Source organism: Erythrolamprus reginae, chromosome 5 (assembly GCF_031021105.1).
Source record: "Erythrolamprus reginae isolate rEryReg1 chromosome 5, rEryReg1.hap1, whole genome shotgun sequence".
Lineage (NCBI taxonomy): Eukaryota > Metazoa > Chordata > Lepidosauria > Squamata > Dipsadidae > Erythrolamprus > Erythrolamprus reginae.
This window is the reverse complement of record NC_091954.1, coordinates 46,938,184-46,960,384: the sequence shown is the minus strand read 5'-3', so window position 1 is coordinate 46,960,384 and position 22,201 is coordinate 46,938,184. Positions and strand designations below refer to the sequence as shown.

The following is a 22,201-nucleotide window of genomic DNA, read 5'->3' as shown; positions in this document are numbered from 1 at the left end:
ATTTTTGTTTCAGCATTCTTTCTTCTTCCAACTCTTTCCCACTGATTGATACCAGTCAAATAATTGTGACAAATACTGATTCTTAAAGGGTTAAGCAGTTCATATTTCTTAGAGCACTATTCCTAACAATTAAGCACTGAGTTTTTAGTGAAGACCATGACATTAACACAATGCCAAAGGTTAGAGTGCAGGTGAAAAATTAAAGTCATTAAAATAATGTAGGTCAAAAGTTATACTATCTATTTAATTTGAAAGTTTGAGTTTTAGTCCTTTAGTCCTTCATTATCCCTTTAGACTTTGAGGTTCATAAAAAAATTAATCAAAGTTCAAACATCAAAACCCACTCATTTAGAATGATATGTATCTGGAGATACAATTTAGGAAAAAATCAGTAGTTTATGGCATGTTCAGCTAATTAACTTCTTTTTCAGTTTGGACTAATTAATAGCAAGATGGTTTTGTTCAGCTTCTCCTTTGCTAATATAGAATACTATTAAGAATTCTCCCTTTTTGCCAAAAATCTGTTTCCCGATTCCTATGAAAAAACGTGTAGTACTGTACTACAGAATGAGGGCATTGTGACTGATTGTGAAGGTCACCTAATCTCAATTCAATAGTATTTATCACATGATGCATTTTTTTGATAATTGTATTATAGCAATCGTTAGTTCAGTGTCCAATATTTTTTTTTTAAATTAAGACGTGCAAGCTGAGATTTCTGGGATTTGAGAGCGAGAAATGAAATATTATTTCACGGCAGTTTAATATGAAACATCTGGAATCAGATCAAGAAATTAAACCGTTTCCCCAACGTCTCCTACAGAAACTGAGCGGTCCCTGCAGCCTACACATGAGATTCAATTTTCCAGAAATACTTGAAATCGGGCCTTCCCAATTAAAAGATTGCACGAAACCAAGGAACGTTCAGTAAGCGATATTCCTATTTTATTACGTTCCCTGCTATCTCGCGTATTTCCCTGGTGCTCTCGGAGAGCGGGAAGAGACATACGCCTAAAAAACAGACACCTCGAATACAGGTGAGGGAATCTCCACAAGGCGGTGAAAAATTATTCCTCACGCTAAAAATAACCTCCGGCGTTCCACTGGTCTCCTCATTCGGTCGTTTCCTGAATAGGGAAGGCAAGTCGAAAATGGAAAAAATGGGACAGTCCCCAAGCGGAGTTTACTCGTGATAAGATTCAGTTATTTTATCTGAACGCCCCGCCTTTCCCCAATTGGCATTCCGGTCAACGATACGTGGAGACAAATTTCTGGCCACCCCTCTCCTCCCCACCCCTTCCCCGGCTCCCAACACACCCGCTCGCCTCTCCAACTTCCGCCCGCAATCTGTGAGCTGCGCGCTTAATTGGGCCGTTACGTTGTTATGGTAACAGGACGCCGGCGCTGCCTTGTAAACTGGAGTACTGTATAGCTCTGGAGACTGATGCTGATGGAGCCTGGGATAGGTGAGGGAGAAGGGGCGGCAAAGAGGGAGCCGGATGAGGAGGGGAACGGTGGAGGGAGAGGAAGCGCCTTGGGGCAGAGAGAGGCGGAGGAGGGCTGTCCCGAAGACCCTGGAAGAGAACCCCCGAAGGCTTTTTTGCAAGCTGAGGGCGGGAACGTGGGAGGGAATCATGCAGCCTGGGGTTCCTTTCTGGCACTAGGTGCCAGAATGGAAATAATAATAATAATAATAATAATAATAATAATAATAATAATAATAATAATAATAATAATAATAATAATAATAATAATAATAATACATTTGCATGGAAAAGGAGAAAGGCCAGCTTTTCCTGGAAGGGAAAGCAGTGGTTCATACAGTTCCTCATGTTGTGGTGACCCCCAACCATAAGTGTAGCGCCAATTCTCCCAACAAAGCGTTAAGCTGATTGGCAGGAAGGTTAGGGGGACACCTCCAATGTAAACACCTGATTGGTCGGATTGTAAAAATATGTTCCAAGGTGTCAGAATAGAAGCTTTAGTTCTTAACTACCATGAAAAATTTATCTTTTCCCATGGTCTTAGGCGACCCTATGAAACCGTTGTTCAACACCCCCCCCCCCCAAAGGGGTCCCGACTCCCATGTTGAGAACCACTGGTATAAAGAGAGACTAGTGTGGAAGTAGTCCTCGACTTGCAACCATAATGAAGCCCCACATTTCTGTTGTTAGGTGAGACATTTGATAAGTGAGCTTTGCCCCATTTTATGACCATTCTTGGTGCTGCTATTAAGTGAATTGTGGCAGTTGATAAGTTAGTTGTCAAGTGTATCTGGCTTTCCCATTGACTTGGCTTGTCAGAAGGGCATAAAAATATGAATTTACGTGTGAACCAGTTGCCTAGCATCTGAATTTTGATTGTGATGTCATGGGGATGCTTCTTATCTGTGGAAAAACAGTCGTAAGTCACATTTTCAGAACTGTTGTAACTTTGAACGGTCACTAAATGATCTGTTGAGTCGAGGACTACCTGTAGAAACATAGAAGATTGATGGCAGAAAAAGACCTCATGGTCCATCTAGTCTGCTCTTATACTATTTCCTGTATTTTATCTTAGGATGGATATATGTTTATCCCAGGCATGTTTAAATTCAGTTACTGTGGATTTACCAACCACGTCTGCTGGAAGTTTGTTCCAAGTATCTACTACTCTTTCAGTAAAATAATATTTTCTCACGTTGCTTCTGATCTTTTTCCCAACTAACCTCAGATTGTGCCTCAGATTGTGCATTGGATTTGGTATTATGTACTGTGCTGTTTTTTATTATTGTTGTGAGCCGCCCCGAGTTTGCGGAGAGGGGCGGCATATAAATCCAATAAATCTAATCTAATCTAATCTCTTTGTTCCTGAGTTCACTTTCCTTTTAAAAACATTTGCCTCCTGAACCTTATTTATTTAAATTTATTTTATTTAAATATATCGGTGAATATGTTATAAATGTTTCAATCATATCCCCCTTTCCCTTCTTGTCCTCCAGACTATACAGATTGAGTTCATTAAGTCTTTCCTGATAGGTTTTATGCTTAAGACCTTCCAACATTTTTATAGCCAGTCTTTGTACCCATTCAATTTTATCAATATTTTTTTGTAGTTGAGGTCTCCAGAACTGAACACAGTATTCCAAATATGGTCTCCCCAGCGCTCTATACAGCAGGATCACAATCTCCCTTTTCCTGCTTGTTATCCACTTACATAAACGAAGCGGTGTGCACATGTTTTTTGGTTGCTTGTATGGAAACCCCTCCCCTTCTGCCAGTCCACAAATCCGGAAATGTTGAGGACTTAGATTGATACAACCTCTAACAAAATAGATACCTATGCACCAAAAATACCTGACCATTCTTTTATAGCACAACCAACAAAAGTCATGACAAGAATAACTATCATATATCAAAAACGTCTCAGAAATGACTATTATAACCATATGGCATCATTGTAGCACACAAACCAACGAAAGACGTCCAAAACTTAAAGTAAATCAAAAGATCCAGCAGCCCAAGAATTAAAAACATTTTCTACAATATATAGTGTAGTGATTGTAAGTTACTATATGGGAGAGACAGGCAGAAGACTAGCAGAGCACATCCATGAATGCTAACTAGCACTAATGAAAACTTTCTTAATCTCAGAATAGATGAACATATCCCAGCACGATTTCAGCTGGAGATCTGCGAGAAATCTAGGCCAAGCCAAATCCCCAGACATTGGAGAATTCCTGGATATTTGGCATTCGGACAAACTATCAATAAGGCACATAGGAATAAACCATATTAAAACATAGAGATAACAGAAAGCTAAGAAGGAAATGAAAAGACCAGAACACATATCCTGTAGCAATCAACACCCAGATAAGCAAGGATTAATACCAGACAAATAAATCAGGTAGAAAACAGTACTCTAATGAAGGAATTAACTAGAAGAAAACTACGCTCCCACCAATACTAGTGGGGCAAGCTATTGAACATAAACAGGTAGCAAACCCATATTAGCACTAATATGTTCCCTTGTTGGATAATGAAATGTTTACAAGCAAAAAACCAAGGTCAGAGAACACCAAAAATTCTACTTTTATAAATGACACTATATTGGTGGCATTTGCAAAGCTTTGTATGAATTATAATTACCCTTCGGAAGAGAAATTTGTTTAGAACACCTATGACAGTGATGGTGAACCTTTTTTCCTTGGGTGCCAAAAGAGCATACTTGCATGCTATCGTGTATGCGTGAGTGCCCACACCTATAATTCAATGCCTGGGGAGGGAGAAAACACCTTCCCCTGCCCCATGGAAGCTCTCTGGGGGCTGGAAATGGCCTGTTTCCCAACTTCTGGTGGCCCTAGTAAGTAGGCTTGTGTTTCACCCTCCCTAGGCTCTAAAGGCTTCCCGGGAGCTGAGGGAGGGTAAAAACGCTGTCCCCCATTCCCCTGGAGACTCTCTGGAAGCCAAAAACGTCCTCCCAGAGCCTCTGTGTGAGCCAAAAATCAGCTGGCCAGCACACATGCACATTGGATCTGAGCTAGAGGCTCGCATGCTAGCAAATATGGTTCTGCGTGCCACCTGTGGCACCCATGCCATAGGTTCGCCATCACTGACCTATAATATGCTTTTAAATATGTCTACAAACAGGACAAAGTGGAAAATACCTATCTCAAAATGACCAAGAGAAATACAACAGAAGGAGTGTACCGTATAATATGTTAAATCATGAGCCTAGGACAGGTTATTGTGATTGTGTGCTGTGACTCAAGCTGATATCATAGTGGCAGTCATCTAGTCATATACTGTATGACTAGATTTCTCAGTTCTGGGAACATGATGATTATTCCATGTAAGTAGTGCTCTACCAGCATTCACAGAGTTTAAAGGTTATCTTTCAATTATTACCCCTATTATAAGATGGAGGAACAGTGAAATATCAATGTTTATGATTCCTTTTTGTTACATTTGCTATGTTGCCTATTTATTTTTGCTTCATGAGTTTTACTTTCCCTCTGGACAAGATAAAGGAGATCCTGAATTAAGTAATTATTCTTAAAGTAATTGCTTCCAATGATTAAAACAGATTATCAAAAAGAAATTCAATTTAATTTAATTTTTCTTTTTTCATAAGTTTTAAATGCTTCCAGAGAAGCTAAACTAAACTACAAAATTGACTTTGCAGCAAGAGATGATAAGGTTAGCTAATGGGAACTTTGGTTGATTTAATGGGTTTTTTAAATTATTAAAAAATATAAAACAGTTCACTAGAAAACATTTTGAATAGAATTCGATGAGCCTGTTCTTTTCTTTCTTTTAAAAGACATGTTCTTATGATAGGTCTATATAATTATTTATGTACGTATAATAATTATGTAGCTGTCTTGCTTACTAAAATTACTATGAAATCTCATTTTTACAGGCTAATTGAGGGGAGAGAATTTTGTTATTCATGAATGGCCCATTAAATTGGAGGCTGTCATCTTTGCAATATGACATAAATAACTTAATTGTATCATTTGTATAATAACAGCATGCAAAGGTATAAGTTACTTCAGAATTTGATATGTTGCATGTAAAAAATCATTTCTAGACAGATCCAGTTAATCAAATTTCACACTATGTGGCTTTACTTTTCTAGATGTGCTTAGGACAAATCTTACATATGTTAAAACAATGATTTAGGTTGCTGAGCACTGAAAATATTTTTAATTTTTTAAAATCAAAACAATAAATATTGGCATATACAATAATAATGTTTGTTTTAGTATAAATTAAAATCGCTCTGAGTCCCTAGGGGGATGGGCGGCATAGAAATATAATTAAATAATAAATGTGTTGTCATAAAACTCCAAGTTGGTCAAAACTATAAAATGAATATGCTATACTGGATCTAAATTGAATCTAAACCTAGCCATCATTTTTTATAACCTTCAGTATTTAATAACTGGACTATTATTACAAGCACACAGTAAAACAAAATATTTTTACTCACTATAAAATCATATAATTACTTCCAGTTGATACTATACTTGATCTGGGCCAAAAGGCCAAGAAGCTAATTTAAATAAGACATAAAGAATTTATGGTTTCCAAGTTTCCTCCAACTATATTTTTGTGTTTTTCAGATAAATCAGACAAATACAAATTCATTTTGACATTATTTCTTCCTTTGTGCACTGGCCATCTATAGCAGTTAATACGGTAGTTTAGAATTTTTATCTGCTTCTACTATACAATTCTGAAAAGCAAGGAACCTCTCTACTGACTCCTGCAAAATGAGCTAAGTTAATTTTTAAGAGTTTTCAAGATTTTGCATCATATCAGAATTGTATTCCTGGTATGTGTGGAGCCATTGGATGAGATTATCTTTTTAAGGGGCTAAGATTTCAATTCCCATATTTATTTTTCTGGGATTAAGTGTTATGAAATGTGGTATGCAAACCAAGTCCTGCAGATTGGATATATATTGAAAAAATTCAAGAAAAGTCTTCTATTTCTATTGAGCCCTTGCGACATAGTGCTTAGAATGTAGTATTGCAGGCAAATTCTGCCCACAGCCTGAAGTTCAATCCTGATGGGAAGATTGACTCAGCCTTCCAGCCTTCTGAGGTTGGTAAAATGGGGATCCAGATTGTTAGTAGCAATATACTGATATTGTAAACCACACAGAGAGTACAGTGGTACCTCAAGATACGAACCCCTCGTCTTACGAACAACTCGTGATACGAACCCGGGGTTCAGAAAAAATTTGCCTCTTCATACAAACTTTTTTCGTGTTACGAACGCCAAACCCGAACTTCCGGGTTCAGCGTTCGGAGGCTGCTGGAAAGCCGCCCGGCTGTTTTAAAAGGTGACAGCCGGCGGCGGGGCTTCTTTCCGGGTTCGGGAGGCCACTTTGGGGTTTTGTCTGGGAGAGAGGGCAGGAGGTCCGGCGCTGGGGGAGGGAGTCAGGAAGGTCCTCCTGCTCTCCACCCCCCCAGCGAAAAACACAAAGACGGTCTGACAGGCAGGGCAGAGCAGCCTGGAGCAAAGGGAGTCTGAAACCGCCGGTGGCTTCAGCTTCCCATTGCTCCGCGGGCGGCGGCTGACAGCCTTTGTATTTTTGGCTGGGGGGGGAAAGCAGGAGGCGCAGGATCGGCGGGCGTGGGACGAGGCAGCAGGTCTGCATCCTGGGCGGGCGGCGGGTGAGGAGGCGCGGCCGAGCGGGCCAGCGAGGGTGCATCCAACTTGAGGGGCTGGCGGGAGGAAAGCGAATGCCACGGGGCTGGGCTCGGCTCCCCCCTCAGCTCCCCCCCTTACCAGCCCCGCCGCGGAAGGCTCCATTCTGTTCCCTGAATGGAGACCGCCGGCCGCTCAATCAGGCCGGCAGGGAACAGAATGGAGCCTTCCGCGGCGGGGCTGGTAAGGGGGGGAGCCGAGCCCAGCCCCGTGACATTCGCTTTCCTCCCGCCCACAGCCGAGACTGATCGTGGGCTCCTTCGCAACCTCGGAGAGCTCCCAGGGCATGAAAGCTCACGAAAACCAGGAAGCTCTCCGAGGTCGGGAAGGAGCCCACGATCAGTCGGCTGCGGGCGGGAGGAAAGCGAATGCCACGGGGCTGGGCTCGGCTCCCCCCTCGGCTCCCCCCCTTACCAGCCCCGCCGCGGAAGGCTCCATTCTGTTCCCTGAATGGAGACCGCCAGAATGGAGCCTTCCGCGGCGGGGCTGGTAAGGGGGGGAGCCGAGGGGAGAGCCGAGCCCAGCCCCGTGGCATTCGCTTTCCTCCCGCCCGCAGCCGACTGATCGTGGGCTCCTTCCCGACCTCAGAGAGCTTCCTGGTTTTCGTCCGAGTTGGATTCGCGAGCTTTCATGCCCAGGAAGCTCTCCGAGGTTGCAAAGGAGCCCACGATCAGTCGGCTGCGGGCGGGAGGAAAGCAAATGCCACGGGGCTGGGCTCGGCTCCCCCTTCGGCTCCCCCCCTTACCAGCCCCGCCGCGGAACGCTCCATTCTGTTCGCTGAATGGAGACCGCCGGCCGCTCAATCTGGCCGGCAGGGAACAGAATGGAGCCTTCCGCGGCGGGGCTGGTAAGGGGGGGAGCCGAGCCCAGCCCCGTGACATTCGCTTTCCTCCCGCCTGCAGCCGAGACTGATCGTGGGCTCCTTCGCAACCTCGGAGAGCTTCCAGGGCATGAAAGCTCACGAAAACCAGGAAGCTCTCCGAGGTCGGGAAGGAGCCCACGATCAGTCGGCTGCGGGCTGGAGGAAAGCGAATGCCACGGGGCTGGGCTCGGCTCCCCCCTTGGCTCCCCCCCTTACCAGCCCCGCCGCGGAAGGCTCCATTCTGTTCCCTGAATGGAGACCGCCGGCTGCTCAATCGGGCCGGCAGGGAATAGAATGGAGCCTTCTGCGGCGGGGCTGGTAAGGGGGGGAGCCGAGGGGGGAGCCGAGCCCAGCCCCGTGGCATTCGCTTTCCTCCCGCCCGCAGCCGACTGATCGTGGGCTCCTTCGCAACCTCGGAGAGCTTCCTGGTTTTCGTGAGCTTTCATGCCCTGGAAGCTCTCCGAGGTTGCGAAGGAGCCCACGATCAGTCGGCTGCGGGTGGGAGGAAGGCGAATCCCCCGTGGGCTCCGTTACATCTTCCGCTGCCAGCCAGGCCATGCTGGCGGCAGCGGAACAATCGCCTTCCGCCCGCAGCCGACTGACCGTGGGCTCCTTCCCGAGCTCCCTTCCTGAGCCTCTCATTCTCTCTCCCCCCCCTCGCCCCTTCGCCTCCCTGTGTTCCTAGGAGAAGCGCTGGGGATTGAGGCAAGACAGACCTTCTGCTCCTCACCAGCACTTCTCCTAGGAACACAGGGGGGCGAAGGGGCGAGGGGGCGGAGAGAGAACAGGAAGCTCAGCATTCCGTCAGCCGCAGCGCTGGCTGTCAACTTTTCTTTTTAGCACTGGGCAGGAGCTGACTTGCCTCCCCAGTGCTAAAAAGAAAAGTTGACAGCCAGCGCTGCGACTGACGGAATGCTGACCCTCCCGTTCTCCCCCCCCACCTTGCCCCTTCCGGTTTCGGCGTTCGGGAGACCGCTGGGTTCCCAGCTGTCTCCGAACGCCAAACACCAAAGCCGATCTTCCGCGTTCGGCTTCAGGAGACAGCTGAGAAGCCGCGCGGCTCTTTTAAAAGGTGACAGCCGGCCTGGGGGGCTTCCCAGCACCCCCGAACCCTGTGCTGGGAAGCCCCCCAGGCCGGCTGTCACCTTTTAAAACAGCCGCGCGGCTTCCCAGCAGTCGCCGAAAGCCGTTTTTTTTGCGGGGGTTTTTTGGTTGCACGGATTAATTGACTTTACATTGTTTCCTATGGGAAACAATGTTTCGTCTTACGAACCTTTCGTCTTACGAACCTCCCCCCGGCACCAATTAAGTTCGTATCTTAAGGTACCACTGTATTGTAAAGTACTATGGGGTTGTATATAAATCTAAATTAGGAAAGGCGAACCTATGGCATGAGTGTCACAGGTGGCACCCAGAGCCATATCTGAGAGCATGCAAGGCATTGCTCTATGTCCGCTCCAGTATGCATGTGTGTTTGGCCACCTTTTCTGCCGTTTTTGCTCTCCCCAGGCTTCAGGAAAGCCTTCTGAACCCTAGGGATGGCAAAAATGGGCCAAATGGAAGTTCGGAAATGTTGGCCCATTTTTCCCCATCTCCAAACTTCAGGGAAGCCTCCGGAAGCCTGGGGACAGTGAAAAATGGCCCAACAAGCCAAAGAGAAGTTCATTTCCAAACTTCCAGTTGGCTCATTTTTCGCTATGCTCAGGGTACAATAGGTTTTCCTGAAGCCTGCGGAGGGCAAAAACAACTGAAAAGAAGGTCAAAAATCAGCTCAACAGCACACACTCGTGCACTGGAGCAGACATAGGGCAATGCCTTCAGGAGTTCGGAGGCTTCAGTGAAGCCTGTGCACATGTGCATGAAGCAACGCGGGGGAGTTGTGCGCATGTGTGTGGACAACATGGGGGGGTTTATGCACATGTGTGTGGAGGCATGGTTTTGGGCATGTGCGTGCACACCCTTTTGGTACATGATCCAAAAAACATTTGCCATCACTGATGTAAGAGCTCTTGTTATTTCTATTTTGGGCACATAGCAAAATAGAAACCTGCAGCTATTCTTTCTCTTTAAAACCCCAGCCTACTTCAAAAATTGGGCAAGAAATTGCAAGTCCGGTTGCAAAATAGCAATGGGACATCTTGTTTATGTGTAGAATTGCAATGTCAACAATAGTAACTAATGTACTGTATATTGGATCTTCACTTTATCAGATCTATTGGATCTATGGAATCAGAATACATGTATTGAAATCAGTAGGACTTAATTTAATCTCGTGAAAAATGTACTTAATTTTTATGATTAACTTCTACTAGAACTGAATACAATGTTTTAAATGCTTCACATAGTTTCAACTTGCTTGGTAGAAAGAATTAATATTTTAAGATCTGTACATTGATTAATGAGTTTACTTGAATTTTTTTTAAAAAAGCCTGAAATGTGATGCGCATGGCCAGATATATCTCTCTAAAAGTTTTGAGAATGCTCTAGACAGATCTCTCAAAACTGCTACTACACTGCTAATGATAACGTAAAAGAAATGGGAAGTCACCAAATGGATAAGAGAGAAATCAGTTCTAATATTATCACTATCTTCTTCATCTATCATTCTCATCTTCAGAATACTGTATGTTCCTTGACATGATTGAAAGTTCAAATATAGCCTTGTCCCTGGAAGACATTGCTAATCATGTCATAAATGGCTGGTGACCAATAATCTAAGGACGCTTTATTGAGGAAAATCAGTTTAATTTCCAGTGTTTCTTTAATCAAACCTAAACTTGCCCATTCTGCAAATATAAAGAAAAATAGACATGAGTAAAAATAGACGTGGGACACTGCAACTTTAGAATCATGGTAATACTGTATTTAATAATATTTAAATATTTATTAATATTTAATATTTACCATGATTCTAAAGTTGCAGTGTCTAATGGTAAGCAAATTATCTTTTGAAATTATGTAATTCTTCTATTTATGAATCCCATTTTACACATGTGTATTTTTGTCTATATCTGCAGAATGGACAAGTTTACATTCAGTTTTTACCTTTGATGGAAATCAATTTTTTTAACAGTTGTTTCTGGACAAAATATGAGGGCAGCAAAGCAATGTTTATATGATTATGTTATTTATTGGTTCTAGGAGTGTTCCCCCCCCCCCCTTATTTTATCTTAGGAATCTTATTTTACCTTTTCTTGGTAAATCTTATTTTACCTTTTCACGTAAGCCTTGTTAACCTTATATATAGTAATTAATGTTATATTCTTTGTCAACATATAGGGAACTTAACCATTGCTAGTCTGTGATACTTTGTTTCTAAGAAAATATATTATTTTAATCTGATATATTAATTTATTATATTACAAATAATAAATTAGAGTTGTGTCTGAAACCAGCTTAAGAAAATTAGGTGAAAATTCAGTATGCCTCAGCCTTTTTTCCCTTCCTCTACAATAAACCTAATAATTTATTTAGATTTTCAGAGACGGGATTTGTCTGCCGGACAATAATAATAAAAATAATAGCATGAAATTCTGTCCCTATTGTCACTCAAATAAAAAGCTTTTTATAAAATGTTTTAAAACCAACAACAATCTGTTCTGCTATTTTATATTGCTTTTACTGATTTATTGTCATTTGTTTTAATTTATAGGTTGATGTTTTTCAGCTCTTGGAAATTGTTTGTATACATTGTCTTACTACATTAATTTTGTTGTGGTTGATTTGTAGGAAGGCGTTCTATAGTAAAACCACCGCCTCCAATTGTAGGCCATGTGAGCCATCATAATATTGAACTGAGTTGGAACTTGGAAGAACAACGAAAAGGTCCTCAAGAGCAATGGCTAAAATTTTCAGTTGAAGGAGAAGATCCCAAGTTGCATAAATATGGTCTGATTTACACGTAAGTTCAATTGTTCTGGTTTGTTTCTTCATATAAGTAATTGGACAGGTTCATAGACAGAGATGTAGTCTCTTAGATTTTCATACTGTGAGCTATTAGCTAACACCTTAAATTGTGCCAACTACACAATTGGCAGGCAGTGCACAACATTTTATTCAAGCACCATGTATTATTCTACCTTGCACCATTTGGTAACATGAATGCTGTGTTTTGTAACAATTGCAATTTCCAGAAACTATTAAAGCTTATCTTTGAATAGAGCATGTTTGCAATTGCCAAGAAAAAAATTAACCAAAGTAGAGGTCACTGTCACAAATTTTATTTATTCAGGAAATGTCCCTACAACTTGCAATTCCAGTGACAATAGGAGTTGTTTTCTGGAACAGTGCAACAATGTCCCAAGTAGTCTTATGAGCAACATCTTTCTCTTTATTAGATTTTATTTAAGACTCTTTTTATTCATCCAGGTTAAACAATATAAAAACAGATAACTTTCTTGGAGATATTGTAGAAAGATAAAAGGGATAGAAAGCAATAGACTTGCAGAAAGTGAAAGATGGCACTCACGTCAAAGCTCTAAATGACTTCTACCATCTGTTTCATACAAATATAGAATAAAATATGAAAAGATAAAATTCTAGCAAAACTGACCACAGTGACTTATAATTATCAAATAACCATCCTAAATCATGCTTGATAATATCAAAATTTGATCAGAAGACCTAGCCAAATTATATTCTTCTCATCTGGTTTCCAGCATAGGTCATGTACCTAGGTGTCCGAAGTAGTCTCTTCACTATAACTCAAATTAAAAGTCTTATTGGAAATAGATCAGATAATCAGTTTTATGCAAATACTTCTAGAAATTTCAGAGATGACTTTCTTAACTCGATCCAAGAATTGAATGTAAGAGATTGGCTTATAGTGATTTTATAGGAGAAAATAAAGTATTTGTAACTGTCTGTTTAACCATTAAGCAGGCACAAACACATTCTCACTCATGAAGGCACTGATCCTATTTTTTAACTATAAAGTGAATCCCAACCTGATCAATTTAATCAGCTAGAAAGGCAAACGTCAAGCAGTTGGGTAGATCACATTTCTATATATATGACTGGTTCACCTCCTCAATATATATTCTGTAAGGCTTTAAAGACCCATCTATGCCGACAGGCTTGGGGCCACTAAGTTTAACACTCTGATTGATGAATGAATTTATATGTATGATTGGGTGAATGTGAGCGACTGGTTTTAAGAAATTGGGATTTCAGAATGTTTTTAGATTTAGATTTCTAGATGTTCTGTATTTATTCTTTTTGTGAACCACCCTGGATCTGAGGAGAAGGGCGGCATAGAAATCAAATAAATAAATAGATGGATGGATGGATAGATAGATAGATAGATACGGAAGATAGATAGATTACATACATACCTACCTACCTACCTACCTACCTACATACATACATACATACATACATACATACATACATACATACATACGTACATACATATGGGGTGGGCAGTAGGCAGGATGGGGTGGAATGCAGTTCCACCGCCGAAAATGAAGATGCATGCGCAACTGTAGCTGATCGGCGACTTTCACTTCCTGGATTACTGTTCTCGGCTCAGCTCTCCTTTTCCCCCCCTGCTGCTGCTGCAGTGTCTGCTCTCCTTGCTTTTTTCCTCTTTCCTCCTTCTTGGCCTCGGACAAGCTTCCGTCTCTCCTGCCCAACTCCCCTCCAGCGTCACGTGGCCATCTCCCACCTAAGGGGCAATCAGAAGGTGTGGGTAGAAGTGGCGCTGGCAGCATTTATGCTTCTGGAAGCATTTGCCTAGCTACCCAGTCTAAGGTGCAAATTGTCACCCCACCGAGTGACACTGGTAAGGTTGTAAGTCAAGGACGTAACAGTTCACTTGAACAATGATTGTTCAAGCCACTCCCACCTGGTCACATGGCTGGCAAGCCACTCCTACCCAGTCACATGATCATTAAGCCATACCCACAAAATAAGCCACACCACAGTGTGGCAGTAAAAGTTTTGGCTGCCCATTACTGCATGCATACATACATACATACATACATACATACATACATACATACATACATACATACATACATGACAGACTGAGTGACAACTGAAAACTTGGCATAGCTGAATAAGGCTTTAAACTTGTATTCAGCCTAAGACTGTTCAAGGATAGTACTGAATAAGAATCTTTGTTGCATTCTAGGAAATCACTGAAACAGTTAATTGCCATCTGTTATGATGAAAGTTCATTTCTTTCTTTATCCTTATTGCAATTTCCAATGTTTCTTTCTCCTACACTTCCCATGATTTAAAAGAGAAATTTTCAAATAATTTCATGCAGCAGAACCTGTTTATTAAAAAAAATGCAGAAGCTCTGATCAAGAGAAAAAACGTTGGTAACAGAAAATTAGCAGTTTTTAAATAATTTTTTATTATTGGGCTTCATCTGTCATGGTACTCCATGAAGTTCTCAGAGAATCCTAAGGTAGAGAATGGAGAGAGATAGCCTTTTGCTTCTCTGCCTTGAAGCGGGGCAACTATTGGCTGTTGCTATAATAACTATAATTTTTTTTGAGAAATTTTGACTTTTACAGCAAACAGAAAACAATCCATGTGTTTCAGACAGATGCAAAGATTAACCAATTCAATCCAACACTAGTCCAAGCCATAGAGCAGGGGTGTCAAATTCGTGGCCCGCAGGTTGGATATATCACACGCTGGCCATTCCCATGCCTGGTTTATTGAAGGAGAAATTGTTGCAATACGTCACATGATGATGCTGTGATGACATGAGTTTGACACATCTGTCATAAAAAAATCAATATATTTTTTTTGCATAGAAAGATGAAAATTGCTTTAACTATTCTGTCCTATTTACTCTAACTTCTTAATGGAGAGTAAATATTCCAGAATATGGTAAACTACTGCCATTGTGTTTGATGCAAGTGCAGTGGAGGCTGAGAAACAAAATCATTTTGCCGCATTTACTACCATTGAGTATGAATTCAGATGGGTCTTACAGTATGTAGATCCCAAATTAGTGGGCACATTGATCCATCTTAGAGATCTTTTTCTTAGGCTGGAACTCTCTACCGTCATTAGTTACCTAGAAAATAGTTGCTGATTTAGCTCTGCTAGAAGGAAGATATATAGAAGTTATTGTATTAACTACCTGGGCCAGCTCTCTGTTCAGCCAGAGTTTGAAAAATATCACTATTAGATGAGAAATTCTTTAAGCCCATTCAGAAAATTTTAAAGTCTTTCAGGTATATAGTTTAGACTATTTCAATCAATCAATAATATTTATTTGGCCAATGACAATCAAAAGAACAAGATAAAGAGATGTTTTAGTGCAGATGTTGAAGACTTCCAGGACAATAAATCTTGAATAGCTCACTGCCATTCTAAAGTTTATTTTGGTTGGCTTGGGAAGAGATTGTTGTGCAGCAGATGAACAGTACATAAACAATATCAGCATACTATAGCAAGTCCTGGTTGCAAACACTGAGATTTCTAGATAGTTGGTAAAATGTCTAGTCAATGGGATAAGTAGAATCCTAACCTCAGATCTAGCCTGTTGCTTTATGGGTTAATTTAGAAGAGAATACTGAGGTAGATTAACTCCTGTCTCTTTCAATCAGGCCTTCTTATACTTTATCTAGAGGCTTTTTTCAGCATGGATTAAATTTGGATAATAGATGCTTTATGAGTAAGCAATCTGACATTAAAAACCAGGTCCTTTAGAGTAGAGACTATCAGGTTGGTCTACTCTATGAATTTCCTTAAGGACAACCCAAAGAAAAGTTGCTCTTTTAATGACTTTACATAAAAGCATCGTTCCTTTTAAACATATGGATAGATAAAATCTTTTCAAAATTGCTTCAGCAGAGCAGACCTTCACTGGTTCTGTTCCTTTTGTTTCTCTTGAGTAAATTAAATTTAAGGAACAAATATTTCACAGTTAAGTTGATACTATAATGAATCTAGAGGCAATTTTCATATTTCTTTATATCAACTATTTTCTACATTTGGAAATGTCTCATGCAGAATGAAAATGTGAGAGAATATGCAGTTATTTTGCCTATCATTGGTGCCCTAACTGCAGTTACTTGCTTTGTTTTATATTACAATGGGTTGGGGTTTTGGGGAAGATTCTTTGGAGAATTTTTCACTAGGTGGCAGAATTAGACTGTTTCAGAATTCTCTTTTACATCATTTATCAAACTAGCCATCTTACGCCATCAACAGTATTTTAGATTTTAAATTATTCTGAAAGGGCTAGGAAACAGTTTTATCAAGATTTTTATTAAATGAAGCAGTAGCACATGGCAGTTTGGGTAGTATTCTGGTGTCTTGGTCTAATCCTAATGCACACCATTAGAATAATCAGCCTTGTCTTTTCATCCTTGAAAATATGTTGAAAGTATATATCTGATGACACTTCTGCAGATATTCTGACTCTTGTTTTCAAAGATGTTCAGTTCTTGCATCTCTGATGGTTTTTTTTTTTACATTTGCATGGATTAAATATTTATGCAAGAAGAGGTTTATTCTGCATCTGTCTTGCAGCCATCACATGATAACATCGGATATTTATATATATGAATATGCAGATAGTTCATTGATGCATAATAAAGAAAAATAGCATATATTTAAAGAATGGATTCACTTTTACCCACATCATTTTTTCCTTTGGCAGCATTGACATTTACATTAAATATCAGATATGTTCAGTGATTAACAATGTTAATAGTTGATTTTTAAAAAAAGATTTACCTGTAAATATGAATTATTGTCTAAAAGTTTAGAAACTAATTAGAAAATTAAATGACTTCTTTTTTAGGGGATATGCCCGACAGCATGTTGTGGAAGGTCTTGAACCTAGAACAACGTACAGATTTCGACTTAAAGTCACAGATCCTAAAGGAGACTCTGTTTATAGTTCACCTATTTGTGTAACTACAACAAGTAAGGTCAAAATATGTTAATAAAATATTAAGCAAACTGAAAACAGCTTTGGAAGGAAAGCAGAAACTCATTCTTTAAAATAAAGATATAGTACTGCTCTCATTTAAGCAGTTTCCTATTAGGGCTATATTTTAGATTTATTTTGTATTTTCAATTGCTTATTATTATTTGATCTTTAGCTTTTTTTTCATATTATTCAAACATTTAGCTCCTCTCACCAATCAAAAATAAGAAAGGTTTGTTGGTCCACTCTATCCAGACTTTCAGAAGTTCCAAGAAGATTCCACAACCATTTGTATTCTGATTTAGGTTGACTCTAAGGGCACAGATAAACCCCCAAAGGGTCTCAACACTCTTGAGAGCTATTGACCCACCTTCAAAATGCTAACAAGCAAATGACTGCAAGGAATATAAATCCTTCTATTCCCAGCTTTCAGTCAGAACTTGTTGGATGAGAAATTAAACATCTTCAAGAAAAAACAAAGCAAATCCACTTGCCTTTTGAAAAAGCACCTTTGAGATATCCATGACCTGGATAACTAAGAAACTCCATGGAGCCTTCTTTCTTAGTTTAACCTGTAGCTTGCATACGAGCAGTTCATGATTTGATCCATAGCCAGGCTTTGATGCTATAATTTTGGTTCTCCACCTCAAGTCAGTTTGATTTCTATTTAGCCTGTCTTATAATGTCCATATATAAGAGGCCTTATTCGATTGTTTGAAGACAATGTTAGCGATAAAGAAGTCAAGAAATTGATACATCTTCATTTTCCTAAGCCATTTAGTCCTTGAAACCTGCCATACACACCATTTTGTTAATTTTTGTCCTGAAGACATTCTATTAACAATGACATTCACCAATGCAAGAAAGGACTTTAATTCCTCAGATGTTATAATGGGGTTCTTTCTTCAGAAATTCTCTTTCTTTGAGGCATCACACACTTCCACAGCCTGTGTGGTGGAATTCAGACTTCAATAGTGAATACTCAGAATTGTTTTAATGAGAAGCTCCCACAATCACATCAGATGATCTTCCCATTGATTGAAACACCTGACTCTCGTTCTAGAGGTTTGCATATTTTTCTTCACACAATCACATACCATTCCATTCCATCAGTAAATAAATGAACAATACTGTATTGTGTTTTGACTCTTTTGTAACCCCTTGTTTCTGGTGCTTCATACTATCCTAACTCATTTCTGGTTTCAGACCCTGTTACTGCTCTTCATGCTAGGTCAGGCAGCTTAATGTGAATAAACTATCTCCTTCCAACCATATTAGCTTGTCCAGATAACCCTCCCATTTTTTGCAATTTATTGTGCCACACTTTCCTATTTGTCTCATAGTGAAACCCATATTAACAAATTGGAGCTATATTTCTATCTGTAAAGCCTACCTACCTGGATTAATGATACCTCATAGCCTGATTAGAATAAAGGTGCATTGCAGCATAATAAAGGACAATAGAAATATTTTTAATTTTTTAACTGTCTAATGCTTTTGTGAACATTGTTCATAGAACTATTATTAATTTCTCCATATTGTAGATAGTTAGGATGGCAAAAAAAAAACCCTGATTACTTAAGCACTTGACTAACTTTGCTTTTAAATAGTGTTAAACCTGATGGATGGTTGGATGGAAGTTCATTAGGAAATATAAGTGATGAGAGCTTAAATTGGAAATAAAAAACATTCTAAAAAGTAGAATTAGCAAACCACTTCAGTGTTATTGCCAGGAAAACTGAAAGGTTCTATTTTTCTAAATATGTCTAACTGGACTTGAGAGCCCTTACTGCTTATTACCTAAAGCTCTCAAGCATCTCATGAGATGAGATTTGGGCTAGGGATTTTTTTAGTTCATAATTTCAAAATGTTCTTGCATTTTTTAGTAGAAGAATTTGAGGTTATCATTTAAACAATTCCTTTGTTAATAAAACAGGAACTTTTAAAGATATCCAAATGCTGTATTGAAACAAATGAAAGTTGATAAATTATATTTGAGATTTTTAATAATTGACAAAAATTCATAGTACTATATATATTTTAACTTCCTTTCTTTTCTTAAGGTGAACCAATGAGTGGAGAACAGCTCCACCGTGCTGTAAGCAGGAATGATTTAGAAGATGTTATTATTGTTCTCAAAGGAAGGTAAGAAAGGATTCACACTTTATAGCATACATACAGTCTCTCTATATATATTTGTAATGCATGTCTGTAGTGTAACATCCTGTGTTTTGGTTTGCCTCCAAGTTTGTGGTCTGGCTATGTGTTTATTGTATTTGTCAGTTTGTTTTCTGTGGGTGTCTGGTTGGGTGGGTGTAGCAGTGCTGCCATGGTTTGGCTCTCTGGTTGTTGGTTGTATTTTGTCTGTGGGATGGGTTTGGGTCTGGTAAGGATGATTGTTGATGTTGTCCTGTGTTGTTTTGGGTCTGGTGTTGGTTTTCATGGCCTGGATTCGTTTGTTGATCAGGGCTAGTTTCCAGGTGTCCAGTAGGCGGGAGGTATCGTTCCGTTTGTTCATGTTGGGGGGAGTGTGTCTCTATTTTGATGGCTTCCATAATAATACTCTTGTTGAAATATTTGGTTTTGGAGATTAATTTGATTCTTTCAAAATCAATTCCATGTCCTGTTTTGATGCAGTCAGAAAAGAAAAAAACTCCCTTCCTTTTCCAACACCTCAAAATAACAGGGATGTTACACCACTGACTAATCTGCAAACATCAATTCCAACAACTACTCAGGATGTCACCCTTAAACTGTAAACATCAACTAATCTGCAAAAAACAACTCCATCAACTACTCAAAGTGTTACCCCATCAACTAATCAAGATGTTACAACACAACCAACCAAGCTGCTTACAACAATTAAGCTAGCACTCCACCCCCCCCCCCACCCCAATATTTATAGAAAGATGGCAGCTCCAACCAGGCTTTATTTACCTTAGTAAGAAACCGAAAATACCAGCCTGAAGATGATGAGTGGGACTTTGTCGAAATGTTGCCAAGATACTATCAATCTTGCATGGAAAAAGTCCCGGATACATCAAGACCTACACACACACACACACACACGGCTGAGCTCTACTTATCTTCCTCACTGGTTTGCATTGCGATGTTTTGTGCACGCACAAGTCCCCTCATGCAATTTTGCTTCTGCACATGCTCAGTAGCTAGAATCAACCTGAAACACAGCTGAGCAGCAGATCAGCTGTGCTTCGGAAGAAGGAATAAAGGTCAGTATAAATGCAGGGGAGGACCCTTTTTCAAGCAGCAGAACAGGAAAAACCCTTCCAAACAATAAAAAAAAATATCACATTTTTTTAAAAAAAAGAAATGGCGGTATGCACAGACCACCAGCCAATCCAGTTTTGTGACATCACCAGTGGGCTGCTACTGATCCAGGTGAACCAGGAGGAACCCACTTACCCCCCTCCCTCCTTTTCTCTCTCTCTTTCTCTCCCTTTCCCTCTCCCTCCCCCCCTCTCTCTGTGTATTGGTGTCAGCCTCATCTACAAATGGAAGACTCAGGACTCTCAAATTCAGCATGGTGTAGCTAATGATTAGACTACTATAAGGATTGGTAGTCTATATTACTTCTCAGCCAGTACAGAGATGCCAATGTGTGTATTAGGAAATGGAGCTGGGTTTCCTCTGTACATTTAAAATCTGTGTAATGATGGAGTTGGAAGTTATATAGTGCATAGGAAAAGAATAACATATGAAACAGAAGTAGGACAAACTTGAACCAGAGCACTTATTGCATTGGTGTTATAAGCCTCCTAAATCATTGATCAGTTTTCTGAAAGAGAATAGAGATGAGAAGGAAATTGGAGCATAGCAGCACTCTGGGGAGAATATCAAAAAGATCTTATACATCTTCTAGTGTGGGAGAAAAAGTTATCATACTGCAATTCAATAGGGGAAGTAGGGAGAAAAGTTCAAAGATCTTGAATAACCAATTTGGTACCACTGTTCATCATTGTGGATGTTTGGTTTTTTAAATTCAAAGATAATTGTAGCATTAGGCTGAGAGAAGCTGCCTGCATATGTCTGTTATTTACTCACATGACACTGTCATTTACTCACATGGCATGAAGGAAGATAGTATATTGTTAAGATCTATCTGTGCCAGTCTATTATATCCTGGAGATCTGTTTGGCTATAGATTGCCATTGGATCTTGCAGTATATTTTTGCTTTCTGTAGTGGCATTTATTTGGAAATAAATTTAGCGTGGGGTCCCATTCATGTATTATTTCTAGAAGTAATCATTTGAAAATATTTTGGCATTCATTGGTTGGACCTGAAAAAACAAAAAAATGTATTTGAATCAATTTGAATTTGAACAAATTTGAATCAACTGAGGAGGAGCAAACTTATTACCATTGCTTGCTTGCTCTCTTGAAACCTATTGAGAATCAGTTATTAAATAATAATTCAGCACAATACATTGCAGACCCCATTAGTCACCAGTTTTAGAAAATAAAATTACATCTATCATAAAAGTCTCGAGCAGCAAAGCCTCTTAAAAGAACTTTTCACTGTCTAGTCCAGTGATAGCGAACCTTTTTTTCCTCAGGTGCTGAAAGAGTGTATGTGCGCACTATCGTGCAGGCGCAAGTGCCTACACCCATAATTCAATGCCTGGGTAGGGTGAAAGCGGCTTTCCCTGCCTCCTCCCGAGGCCCTCTGGAGGCCAGAAACAGCCTGTTTTCCAACTTCTTGTGGGCCCAATGGACTCGTGTTTCACCCTCCCCAGGCTCCAACGGCTTCCTTGGAGTTGAGGGAGGGTAAAAACGCCCTCCCCACCCCCCGGAGGCTCTCTGGAAGCCAAAAATGGCCTCCCAGAGCCTCTCTGCGAGCCAAAATTCAACTGCGCAACACACACATGCATGTTGGAGCTGAGCTAGGGCAAAGGCTCACGTGCCAGCAGATATGGCTCCGTGTGCCACCTGTGGCACCCATGCCATAGATTCGCCATCACTGGTCTAGTCTATTTAAAAGGTACCCAGACTGGTGGACTCCTTTCTCAAGAGGCTTATTATAAATAATAAGAAGAAGACAATTGTAATTTTTATATACAAAAAAATAAAGAGGATCCTAACAATGATAGATCCTTCAGTCTAATAATTTTTTGGCTAAATATATGCCAGATTATCCTTCAATAGAATGACTATCATATTATTTATTTATTTATTTATTTATTTATTCATTCATTCATTCATTCATTCATTCATTTATT

General features: G+C 40.2%; 1 protein-coding gene across 1 annotated transcript in view; it reads left to right on the top strand.

Moving 5' to 3' along the window:
- The first annotated feature begins 1,360 nt into the window (after window positions 1-1,360).
- FANK1 (fibronectin type III and ankyrin repeat domains 1) overlaps window positions 1,361-22,201 on the top strand; it is a 44,409-nt gene continuing 23,568 nt past the window's right edge. The window contains exons 1-4 of the mRNA XM_070752491.1: window positions 1,361-1,466; window positions 11,791-11,962; window positions 16,835-16,959; window positions 19,027-19,108. Of these exons, the coding sequence (XP_070608592.1) occupies window positions 1,445-1,466; window positions 11,791-11,962; window positions 16,835-16,959; window positions 19,027-19,108 (401 nt within the window). The 5' untranslated portion in view covers window positions 1,361-1,444. The remainder of the gene's footprint in view (window positions 1,467-11,790; window positions 11,963-16,834; window positions 16,960-19,026; window positions 19,109-22,201) is intronic.